This window comes from Diospyros lotus, chromosome 11, assembly GCF_014633365.1.
Source record: "Diospyros lotus cultivar Yz01 chromosome 11, ASM1463336v1, whole genome shotgun sequence".
In the NCBI taxonomy this organism is placed as follows: domain Eukaryota; kingdom Viridiplantae; phylum Streptophyta; class Magnoliopsida; order Ericales; family Ebenaceae; genus Diospyros; species Diospyros lotus.
Genome location: NC_068348.1, coordinates 8194174 through 8206999, shown reverse-complemented (window position 1 = coordinate 8206999; position 12826 = coordinate 8194174). Strand labels below are relative to the sequence as shown.

The following is a 12826-nucleotide window of genomic DNA, read 5'->3' as shown; positions in this document are numbered from 1 at the left end:
ATAGAAAGACGTTATGTCAATCACGGGATTAACTGTGCCAAACCGGCCATACTTGTGGTGATCTTGTTGAAGTAATCAACCAGAGAGTGAGGCATGACAAGAACAGGGAATTAATCCTACAGTTCTTACTATTTAGTCTCGTGTGTCAACTGGTTCTTATTCTTTGCCCCACATGACAATCTTGGTCTCTCTCTCTCTCTCTCTCTCTCCTTTTCTACGTTTTAGTGTCATCCATGTTTGGATAATGAGAGATATGACTGCAATTGTCATATCAAATCATTTTCCTCAAACCTTGTAGCAATCTAGGCTGTGTTTGTTAGAGATGTCAAAAGGGTCGACCCGGCCCGGCTTGAGTCGGCCCACGGGCTTTTTAAAAGGCTCGGGCCGGGCCCAGGCCCTTTTGCCATGGATAGGGCCTGGCCCGGCCCACGGCCCCCCTACAAGAGGGTCGGGTCGGGCCAGCTCGTGGGCTAGAGGGCCGGGCCGGGCCCGGTGGGCCCAACCCATTTTTTCTTTTTTTTTTTAAATAATTTTTTTAAAAATAATACATATAATATATACATATATAAATATCAAAATAATACATATATAAAAATCAATTTTTTTCTTTTTAAAATACTTTTCATCTTAATTCTTAAGTTTTAAATATTATTTTATCATTTTATATTTCAAAATTCTATATGCCTTATAAATTTTCTTGATAAAAAGGAGAATGTTTATTTATAATTTAAATATATAAAAAATTTAACTTAAAAATTTTGAATAAATTGATAGTTATTATTTTTATATATTGCGAAATTAAATTTTTTAGTATCCAATATCAATAATTATTAAAGAATAACAAAATTAAAAACAAAAATGAGTAAGGGCCTAATTGACTGGCCCATAAGGGCCTCATGGGCCCGGCCCAAAAGGGCCCAACGGGCCACGGGCCCAATTTCTTTGGCCCGGCCCCTTTTGAACAATAACGGGCCGGGCCAAAGCTCGGCCCGTCCCGAGCTGGGTCGGGTGCCCCGCGGGCCGCCCGACCCTTTTGACACCTCTAGTGTTTGTGATAGATTAATTTAGTAATAAAATAGAATGAAATAAAATATAAATGAATGGAAAAGAAATTAAGGAAACAAAATAGATTAAACTGGTTCTCATTTATACCTTATATCCTCCAATTTAGGGAGATTAGAAGCACACGTTTTAAAAACCCTTTCTATTATATATATTATAAAAAAGTCAAATAAAAAAGGGTCCATTTTCATATTTACTATTGCATTTGATTACATTACATTTTGACGGGGGAGAGAGAGAGTAACCAAAGATTCACCAACTCTCCCTGTTTAATTGAACCTGTGAGGAGTGAACACAATGGCACAACAAACATCACAATGTATGGAACACAAAAATAAGTTAAGCAAGAACAAAACTTCAACGTACAAAACAAGCAATTTTTAATGTGAAAAACCCCTTCCATTGTGAAAGGGTAAAAATCATAGGACCCAATGGTCTACTATGAATAATAAGCTTCTACAAGTGATTGTTCAGCAGCAACAATAAATACACAATCTTAAATTGGCTAGCTATCATGAACAACTTCAAAATATAACACAAAAGAGATACTAGAGATATATCACCGAAATTAGGTTGTTGTTATAGAGTACAAAAGTGGAGTTGTAGAGCTAAAAAATCAGCCTAATCCGACCATGGATGACCCTCCAATCTGCAAATGATCAAAAATTGTTTGCTACTCTTAAGCTCAGAAAATTCCAGACAACAAACCCTCTATTCGGAGACCAATAACCGGAGTTGAAAACCTCAAAACATTAATCCGACCATTCAAAATGAAGAACTAGATGTCTTCTACAAACTGACCAAAATTTAGCAAGATCGAACCACAGATGATGCCTCAATTGATCACTTGATCAAACCTTCACACTCCACACACCTCTTTTCCAACTCTCCTCTCTTCTCTTGTTTAAAAACACATGGCTACCCACACACACACACACACCTCTTCTCCTTTTATATTGAAATTTTAGAAACCCCTAAGGGCCTTGGGCTTCTTACTCATGGGCCAAACAATTTTTGGGCTTCTCCATATAGGAAGGGACAAAAAAAATCCAACAATTCTCCCCCTCCCGACTATGTGGAAGATTTTGCTACTCCTGCAATGGAATAGCATAACTCAAACTTCCCTCTTGGTAACGCTATTGTCATCATATCAGAAGCATTATTATCAGTGTGAGCCTTCTCAAGTTCTAACAACCTAGCATCTAGAACATCTCGTATCCAATGATACCTTACATTATATGTTTTGATCTAGCATGAAAAGTTAGATTTTTACCAAGATGAATAACACTTTGACTATCACAAAATAGAACATACCTCTTTTGTTGAAAACCATGTTCCTACATAAATCTCTTCATCCAAAGTAACTCTTTTCCTATTTCAGTTATCGCACTGAATTATGACTTAGTAGTAGAAAGTGAAACACATTTTTGCAATTTTGATTGCCAAGCCACTACTCCACTTGCGAAAGTTCCTGCATAAATCTCTTCATCCAAAGTAACTATTTTCCTGTTTTAGTTATCGCACTGAATTATGACTTAGTAGTAGAAAGTGCATCACACTTTTGAAATTTAGATTACCAAGCCACTACTCTACCTGCGAATGTGATCAAATATCTTGAAGTAAACTTTCTTCTGTTAATGTCTCCATCCATATCAGAATCTGTATAGCCAACTAGAATGGGTTTCTCATTCCCAAAACAAAGTTTCAAATGACTGGTTCCTTGGAGATATCTCATGATCCACTTCACCACATTCCAATGTTCCTTTCTTGGATTTGAAAAGAATCTACTGACGGTGCCGACAACATATGCTATATCCGGTCTTGTACATACCATTGCATACATGCAACTTCTAATAATAGATGCATAAGGAACTCGTTGCATATCCTCATTTTCTTTTTTTGTTGATGGACTTTGCTTTTTACTTAGCTTGAAGTGAGTAGCAAGAGGTGTACTTACCACTTTAGCTTTATCCATATTAAACCTTTGAAGTAACTTCTCAATATACTTCTCTTGTGATAGCCATAACTTCTTCTATTTTCTGTCACATGTAATTCTCATGCCCAAAATTTGCTTTGCTTGTCCTAAGTCTTTCATTGCAAAAGTCTTACTCAACACTTCCTTCAACTTGTCAATCCTGGAAGCATTACAACCAACAATAAGCATGTCATCAACATAGAGCAATAAAATAACAAAATCATGGTTAGAAAATTTTTGCACAAAGGCACAATGATCAGAGTTTGTCCTTTTGTAGTCTTGCTTCTCCATAACGGACTCAAACTTCTTATACCATTGTCTCGGTGTTTGCTTTTAATCGTACAAGCTCTTTTTCAACTTGCATACATAGTCTTATTTCCCTTACACATTAAAACCCTCTAGTTGCTCCATGTAGATGTTTTCTTTCAAATCATCATGTAGAAAGGTTGTCTTCACATCCATCTGCTCAACCTCTAAGTTTAGAGTTCCAGATAAACCCAACACAGCTCTAATGGAAGACATTTTTACAACTAGAGAGAAAATCTCTTCAAAATCAACTCTATCTTTTCTAATTGAACCCTTTAACAACCAATTTGGCTTTATATTGTGGCAAAGTATTTTCCTTTTGCTTTAACCGATAAACCTATCGATTTTTCAAAGCCATCTTTCCTTTAGGTAGTTTAACCAGCTCATAAGTGTAGTTGTCATGTAAAGACTTCATTTCTTCATTCATTACATCAATCCACTATTGCTTATGTTCTCCTTCAATTGCCTCTATATAAGACTCAGGTTCTCCCCCTTCAGTCAAGGTCACAAAATCATCAGAAGGATACCGAGTAGAAGGTCTTCTTTCTCTAGTAGACCTACGAAGTGGAGCAACTGGAGGAGCCACAACCTCTTAAGGTTGATGTTGAGCCAACTTGACATATTTAATTAATTTTGGAGTTTTGATAATTAATAAAAGCCCAATCTTTACTTATGTACAAAACGTTAACCACCAAATTTTATTTGTTAATATTTTCTATGGCTTTGATTCCAGTAAAGTATTTTTATTTATTCAAACCATTTTGCAAATATGATTTAATGGAGAAAACTCATTTTCTGCATATTTGGATCATTAGTTGACTAAGCCTGTGGCATTAATCGACTGAGCAGAAAGCATCTCTACATAAGTGTTTTCTCTCTTGTAGCATTAGTCGACTTGGTCGAGAAGTGTTTTTCAATCAGTCAACTAAACCTCTACATAAGTCGGCTCTACATCCAAATAAGTCGATTAAAGATCCAGGTAAGTCGACTCCATATTCAGCTTAGTCGACTAAGGTCTCAACATTAGTCGACTAAAGGTTCAACTTAGTCGATAACTCGAGTCTAGCAGGTAGAAAAATTTAAAAGGAAAGCAGGTCGCCCTAATGAGTATAAAATCAAGCTAAGCGTGAATTGAAGCCTCTTCAATCACATTCTGCACACTCTAAGAGCTGTCAAAAGAGTTCTTAAAGTCCTCATTGATTCATTCAAGATCTACAAGGCTTGCGTGCCCTATTGCACAATCAACAACGAGCCCAAGGCAGTCGGAGGTTGAAACGCTAAAAATTGAGTCATTTTCATCTCAGTCAACTGAGGGTATAATTGATTATTATTTTACTATTGCCTTGTAATATTTTGATTTCATGATTTATTGGTGTCCCTATGAGGATGATCTCTGTAATTTTTAAACTATTGTGTGGTTTTGTTTCGGTTTCCTAAATCTGGTGAAAATCTAGGGTGGTGTTCTCTTTGTGTTTCATTTTTGAGTTTTGAGTTTTGAATTCATTTTGAGTTTTGTGTTTTGAGTTTTTGTTTTGAGATTTTTAAAAACGCATTCTCTTTGTCAATCTGAGAAACTGTTTTTGAAAACTGAAAACTGAAAACGCGTTTACTTTAAAATTTTGAGAAAAAATATTTTATTCATAAAATAATTTTTAGTTAAATTAAAATAATTTAATGCTAGTATACTATTAAATACATTTTGAAATTAGTGAAATATTGTAATATTTTTTCCCATTACAAAAACAAAAAATACAATCAAGAAATAAAACAACTTTGGTAAAAATAGTAAATGGAGAAATAAAAATAAAAAATTAAGAAAATAAGAAAATATGATTGTTCATGATAAATAATATTACATTCAACAGTTCAATAGCAAATGGATTACAATTACAAGTTTAAATAGTCATGACAGAAATCAAAACAGCTCGAACACTAAAGATTAAAATAAGTTTACATAATCATGTACGACTCCTTGAAAAGTCATTCCACATTTGTGTAGCAATTTGATCCCTGACTTGTCCCATTTGAGCTGTTTGACTAGCATCAAATTGTATGGCTCCTTGATCTTGACTTGACTCCGGCATATCTTGAAATACCATATTCTCTGATGAAAACTCAGCAAACAAGCTATCTAAAGCATGCTCATGGCGAATATAATTATGTATTGCACAACATGTAGTAGGGATTTGTCTTTGCCTACTAAGTGGATAATTGGTAATTAATTTTAAAATAGGAAATCTTGCCTTTAAAACTCCAATGCAACGTTCAATAATGTTACGACACGAGGAATGTCTATAGTTGAGCAGTTCTTCCTTTCCACGCGGTCTTCCTCGTCCAAGATAATCACGCAGATGATATCTTTGTCCTCGATAAGGGGCAAGAAAACCAGGCATGTTTGGATAACCAGAATCAACAAGGTAAAATTGATCTGCAAAAAAAAAAAAAAAAGACCTAAATACCCAAATATTATAAAAATATTTGACAAATTATTTGAAATATTAGAATATACCTCCGCGTGGCATTGGAAAGTTGTTTGAAGTTCTTGTGACTGCATCAATGAATACTCGCGAATCATTAGCAGTGCCTTCCCATCCAGAATACACAAATGTGAACTTCATATCAAAATCACATGTCAACATCACATTTTGTGTTATATTGGTTTTCCTTCCACGGAAAGATGTTTGTCTTGATGTAGGTGCCCAAGCTTCAACATGTGTTCCATCTATTGCGCCTATGCAATCCTTAAAGTAAGGAAATTTGCGCAAAATCCGCTCATGTGGCACATTTTGATGTGTTGGACATATTATCTCTGTGCCAAGTGAACAAACAGCCCGTAATACTCGTTTAAACCACTTGTGTATCGTGTTGTTAGAATGTTGAAACCTATCACCAATAATACTATATCGTGTAGTGTGCCCTACAATCATAAAAAACATAGCTATGCCCTCCTCAACGCTCACTTTTTTTCCATCTTTCAACAGCTGCTTCTGTTTCAAAGTATCACAAAAATTCATAAACACATGTTTATGCATACGAAAATTACGATAACACACATCCGGATGTCCATTCAGAATCTCTAATATGTACATTTTTCCCGTAAGTAATGACGTTCTACAAGGTACCCTGCCGATGACACTACTTTTGCTGGTAACAAAGCAATTAAGCATTATTACATCCCCAAAATTTACAACAATATCATCAGTAAATAAAAAATCATCATCACTCGCATCTTCGTCAGTTGAATCATTGGTATGCATATTACCAACCACATTTGATTCAGTTGACATCCTGTGTATAAATATATTTATAATCACCATCAATAGTCATATCATTCATCATTTATTATAATCAACGTAAAGAAATAATTCAACATCAGCTAAAACGGCAACAAAGCAATTAAGCATAATTAAATCCCCAAAATATAACAAGCATTCAATTCTAAATAAACTCAACATCAAACAGTTCCAGTTGAAACACAGTTCTACAACCATCAACATCAAACTATGAAGATAAAACAGTACTTAAAGCTAATGTAATAAAACATAGTACTTTCAGCTACAACATCACCAATGAAAATAACACGATATTAGAAATTACGCAATCAACCAACCAAGTCAAAGAAGCTCCAAGATAGGTCTTCTTCTAATTTCTGGCATCTTCACAAATGACACTCTAAAATCTGGATCCTTAAAAGCCTTTATCGCTTTCATATAAACCTCATTAGACACATCTTCCATATTGTTCAAGAGGTCCATGCAAACCACATTTGAATAAGGATCCAGACTAGTAGCTTCATTATCTGATTGATTGCATGATTTTCCTTGAAGCTTTGCAAGCTTTTCTTTTAGGTAAAGTGTCCTAAGTTCAGTTTCTTCATTCCTCATACTAACTGTAGATGACCATTGCGCCATACAAGCATCGAGTTTATCAGTTTTACTGATCTTAGGTTCCTTACGTCGACGTTCGCTAGATTCACCAATTTCTTCACGCCGGCGAGTATTTGTAACTTCATCAGCATTCTCCACACGTACATGAATTCCTCTGTTCAAAAAATCATCTTCTAACTGCCTTTCTTCCTCTGATGTTGGAGGAAGCTGAGTGGAAGCATTACCTAATCCTCCAGTAGCTGTAGTCCCGCTAAATATCTCTCCAAGAGTTTCATAGTGCTTACATCCTTCTTTCTTGAATATTTTGTACTTGGACTTGTTAATCTACAATAGTAAAAATAAGACACATTATCATATTGTATAGCAAAAAAGGGTAAGATAGATATGATAAAAAATGATGGTGAAAATATTCTTTACTAAAAATATATACCGTATAAAAGTGTTGCCAAACTTCCTCTGGAGCATTACCTGTGTTGGTATTTGGATCCCATGTAACACCTGCATGTCCTAAAAGTTCAGAGAACAAGCGATGTACCTTACGTAAACGGTTCCATTTCCCCTTTAATCTATCTATGCCGTAATCCGTTTTTGTGAGGGTAATCATGGCTTGATTGATCTTGCCCCAATCGTCTTTCGTGAATGTAGAACATTGCAACATCCCTAATTTCACATTCTCGTAAAGAATACCAATAAATGCGTGTTCATTATCATCGGACCACGACATTGGTTCCTTAGTCTTACCTCTGTGACCACCCATGTTCTATATTGAAGATAATAAAAAATATAAAGATAACACGAAAAATATAGTCCAACTTACTAAAATATACTCCACAGGACATTAAAAATAATTCAACATCATAATTTGATAGACCCACATTTGGACCAAGGAAAAGAAAAACAAACACAAGAAAAAAAATGCAACACTAATAGCAAAAAGAAATAGGTAGTAATAATACCAAAATTAGAATCAATGTTATTTCTAACAATGTTAGAATAAAAAAGTCTATATGTTTTATTCTTCTTAATGAAATTTAATTAGTGGGGCAAAACAGTATATCAATTGTAAGCCTCTAAGGTTGTCACCTAGAAGGATTTAGGCAAATTCTGAAAAAGGCTAACAAACACTATTTAATTGATTAAACTCCATTGAGTAGCTAGCCAGTCAAAAGATAGAATCATGTGAACAACACAGACAATTCTAGAATAAGCAATTCAAAACCATAATACAGGAGGTGCAAAAATGAAATTATCAATTCACACATTGCTATTCAAATGCCTGTACCGCCTCCAATGCTTCAGATAATTGAGGCTGTTCTGAAAAATTCTGAATAGGAAGTATGTTTTCACATTTTCTAATAAAAAGTGCTATACATGTTAAGCTTTATAATACACTAGGCAACTCAATTAGTATACCAAATGCAAAGGACATCCATAGCAATAAAAGTAATATTACAATGGTGACAGAAGGAATATGAGAAGAACTTAAATCACCTAATTTCTTTCTGATTTGATATGCATTTTCATTTATTGTAAGTGGCTTTCTTAGCTGTTAAAGCTATTTTTTTTTCTCTTCTAGTAAATTACCTTCATATAAGTGAACCTGTATTAAGTTGAAGAATGGGTATTCCATTCTTTATTTCAGGAAAAATAGCAATCCATAATCTATGTTATCATGTTCTTCCTTCAATTTTAAGAGCTGGAGTATAGAAACTGTTACGCAATGGTGCATTTTGTTATATTCTACAAGCTTATTGGCATAGTGCAACAACAGTGTAGTGACAAAATGCTGAAAGATCTAAGTGCTATAAGGCCTTTGAGAGAGAAAACCCAAGAAGGTTTTCCCTGGTAAGATATTTCACCTCCTTTTAGACAGCTTGAAACAATATATGAGATAGAAGAAAATTGTCCAGTTTATCTGATTAGAAATTAAAGAGAAACATGCGTTCTTCCATAAAGCATCAAAATATGTTTTAAAGTGAAACACAAAGATGTTAAAAGACCCAAGAAGCACAAAGGCAACAAGGTCTTCTACAACCTAAGCACAAGGTACTACATAAAGTATAAGAAGTAATACATCACCAAAACATGCTGTTGGAAAAGATTTTAAGGAGAAATATATCAACAAGAACTTCTAAGAAAGATTTTTCACATATAATATTTTCACTAATTCAATTAACAGTCCATGAAGCCCAATTTTGTAGCCACTAGCTTCAAGCCTATTCAAACGTATCTTATAATTATAACTACAAGTTATCCCAAATTGCTTACAAGTCAAATATGCATTAATTTCAAACAAATATACAAAGTGGCATAGAATCCAAGTGACCTGCCAACAACAAACCAAAGCCCTGCTTGCAACTCCATATATATATATATATATTACATTCTGAACATATTAAATACAGAATTACACTTAAAAAAATTGTCAATAAAAATCTCATCAATCATACCAATAATCATCAAACAAACTCAATCAACCCAACAACCATTCCAAAAATCTCATACAAACAATCACCAAACAAACTCAAACAACCCAACAGCTATTCCAAAAATCTCTAAAAGAATCAAGGAACACATCACATTTTTTAAATCTAAAACCCTACTTCCTCATGACAACAAATCCATAGATCCGGATTTAAGCAAACTATCACAAAATTACTGAAATCGCTTAAATCAGAATACAAATCAAATTATGAACAAAATAATTGAAATAAGAATACAAAGCTTTTAACCTGAAGACCAAATTCGTAGGATGAAATGACGAACGGTGTAGGCAAACGGCTAAGGGGAAAGAAGAAACAACCAGTGTAGGTGAAGGCAAGGCGTCGCTGATCTGGGTTGCTGGTGACGACGACGTGCAGCGGCTGCGATGGCGGTGGAAGGCATTGCGACGGCCAAAAAAGAAGAAAAGGGGTTGACAATGGTTGGAAGAGAGAAAGAGAGTCGCGATCGGTGACCAACAAGGAAAAGATGCGTAATCGATGGCCAAGATGAAGTCAAATCTGCTCAGATCTAGAAGAGGGAAAGAAATGGTGGTCAACGATAGCTGGGGGCTGTGATGCCTTGGCAGGTGCAGTCAACTATGGATGGGGGCGCTGATGCCGTGGCTGGCGCGATCGACGGATAGGAAAATCTGGGTTGCTGTTTTCCGTGTTTTGAAATTTTAGCCGTGTTTTGGCTGAAAACAGCCAAAACGAGTTTTTTCTGTTTTGGATTTCCTTCACAAAATTTTTACTTGTTTTTTAAAATGCGTTTTTGAAAATAACAAAGAGAACACGTTTTGAGTGTTTTGAAAAATTGAAAATATAAAACAGCACGAAAACGACAAAGAGAACAGGGCCTAGGTGTTTGTGTGTAGTTTCCAAGGTAAGCTAAGGAAAAACCTTGGCATTGATTGGTTTAGTGGAATCCTAAGAGTGGTTAAGATCTTGGGAAAGTGAATTAGGTGTTTGTGACACACCGACCACTATATATTGTCGTGTTCATTACTCATTCTTTATTGCTTTGATATTTGTATTATTGTTTGCAATAACATAGATACAATATGAGATTGAATGAATAATCACATAAATAATTAAATAATCAAAAGTTTTTTTTTTTTTTTTATAATCACTCAATTCACTACCTCCTTCTTAAGTGGCCATTACTTAAGGGACCAATAATTGGTATTAGAGCAGGCTTCTAAGGTAGTTAAATATTTTGCTTTAGTTCATCCTAGAAGAGATCTAGATGACCTCATTCACAAATCAAACCGTCCCCGAATGACCCTCACCTTCTAGACCGCCAATTTTTGTGGCACAATCTTTGCCTATTGGAAGATGCAAATGGAATCTTACTTGTTTTCTATAGATTATCAATTGTGGAAAATTGTTAGAGATGGCTTTGTTACATCTACACTTGAAGAGAGAGAATGGAATGAAGAAGACATTAGAAAACACCAAATGGGCCATAAGGCTAAATATATAATTTTTTGTTCAATACTTCCTAATGAATATGAGAAATTATCTGTTTGTTCCACATCTCATGAAATATGGAGAAAATTAGAAGTGGTATATGAAGGAACCGATCAAGTTAAAGATACTAAGATCAATCTCTTAATGACTCAATATGAAGAGTTTAAATTACAACAAAATGAAAACATAAGTAATGTGAAGGACAGGTTCCAAAAGATCATAAACAACCTCAAGATGCTAGGAAAAATGATTTTTGAAGAGGATCAAGTTAAAAAAATCCTTAGGTCATTATCACTAGAATGGTAACCATCGGTGACTGCAATATCTCAAGCAAAAATCTAAAAGTTCTAAGAATGGAAGAACTAATAGGTACACTCTTAACTCATGAGTTGATTCTGAATAAATCAAATGAAGATAACTCAAAAGGAAAGAAAACACTAGTTTTAAAAGAAAATGAAGAAACTGAGTCTAGCGAAGAAGAAGATGATGATGAGATAACTATCTTCACTAGAACATTTGCTAAATTAATGAGAAAGAAAGAAAAGGGGCACAAAAGAGTGCTTCCTACGTGCTACACCTGTAAAAAGATGGGGCATATGCAATTTGACTATCCCAAAGAGAGAAAAGATATAAAAGAAAGAAAAGAAAATGGATAAGAAAATAGAAAAGAAAAGATTTAAAAAATCAAAGAAACATGCCTTTTCGGCATGGAATGCGGATGCCTCAAGTGAGTTGTCCTAATCCAAAAAGAAGAAGCTCATGCATGTCTTATGGGCATGGAAGATGAAGATGAAAATGACACTGAATTTGAAGAACTTCAAGAAGCATACAAAAAATTGTATAAGGAATATCAAGTTATTAAGAAGGAATTAAAAAATTCTAAGAAAACACTTAAGGAAGAAAATGAGAGTTTGAAAAATGAAAAAGAGATCTTAGAAGAAAAGACAATAGAACTAAAAAGAGAAAATGAAACCAAGCATGATGATGAATCAATCAAGCTTCAAGAGGAAATTAAGGAACTAAAGATTCAAAACAACAAATTAATGATTGAAAAGAATGCCATTGAAAAATCTCTAGCCACACTAATCTCTAGGAAGAATGTTTAACCTAGACCTAAACCCAAGGCACCAAAAAGAGAATGGAGACAACCTAAGTGGCAGCCTCAACCTAGGAATAGGGTTGTAATCGAACCGAGTTGAGCCAAGCTTGGCATAGCTCAGGATTTGGCTCGGTCTATTTTTTTAGAGCTCAAGCTTAGGCTCAAGCTCGAGTTGAGCTCAAGCTTGGCTTGTTTAAAATTTGTTTAGATCCATTCACGAGCCAAGCTCGAGCTCAACTTGTTAATCTTGTTCACAAATTATACTCAAGCTCGGATTGTTAAAAGCTCGATTATTTTGTTCGGAAGCCGAGCTCAAGCTCGACTCGATAAAAGCTCATTTATGAACTCGAGTTTAAACTAATAATAAAATAAAACTCAAATTTAAATAACTTTTCATAGCATAACCATTAACCAAATAATGTATGTTGTTGCCAAGCTACAACAATAAATTTATAATAGGGAAAATACAGAATCGGTATCAATGTCCAAGAGTAATCAGACAAATGAGAAATGATTAGTGAATTTCGTGATGATGACTCATTGC

At 34.7% G+C, this 12826-nt stretch overlaps 2 protein-coding genes across 2 annotated transcripts; both read right to left on the bottom strand.

The window, feature by feature from the left end:
* Nucleotides 1-5301: 5301 nt before the first annotated feature.
* On the bottom strand, nucleotides 5302-6630 carry LOC127812707 (protein ALP1-like). The gene is made up of 4 exons (XM_052353228.1): nucleotides 6466-6630; nucleotides 5853-6330; nucleotides 5622-5771; nucleotides 5302-5474 (listed from the first exon to the last, which is right to left on the bottom strand). The coding sequence occupies exons 1-4, from the start codon at nucleotides 6628-6630 to the stop codon at nucleotides 5302-5304; spliced, it is 966 nt and encodes a 321-aa protein (XP_052209188.1).
* A 327-nt stretch (nucleotides 6631-6957) lies between these two features.
* Nucleotides 6958-7987, bottom strand: LOC127812706 (uncharacterized). Its single transcript, XM_052353227.1, has 2 exons — nucleotides 7661-7987; nucleotides 6958-7554 (listed from the first exon to the last, which is right to left on the bottom strand). The coding sequence occupies exons 1-2, from the start codon at nucleotides 7985-7987 to the stop codon at nucleotides 6958-6960; spliced, it is 924 nt and encodes a 307-aa protein (XP_052209187.1).
* Nucleotides 7988-12826: the final 4839 nt, after the last annotated feature.

Bases quoted from the DNA above. Each gene is read 5' to 3' on its own strand.
- LOC127812707 (XM_052353228.1), bottom strand. From the start codon at position 6,630: ATGTCAACTGAATCAAATGTGGTTGGTAATATGCATACCAATGATTCA. The intron at 5,772-5,852 runs GTATATTCTAAT...TTTTTTTTGCAG, and splicing joins CTTTCCAATGCCACGCGGAG to ATCAATTTTACCTTGTTGAT. The intron at 5,475-5,621 runs GTAACATTATTG...AGCATGCTTTAG, and splicing joins CTATAGACATTCCTCGTGTC to ATAGCTTGTTTGCTGAGTTT.
- LOC127812706 (XM_052353227.1), bottom strand. From the start codon at position 7,987: ATGGGTGGTCACAGAGGTAAGACTAAGGAACCAATGTCGTGGTCCGAT. The intron at 7,555-7,660 runs GTATATATTTTT...TTACTATTGTAG, and splicing joins TTTGGCAACACTTTTATACG to ATTAACAAGTCCAAGTACAA.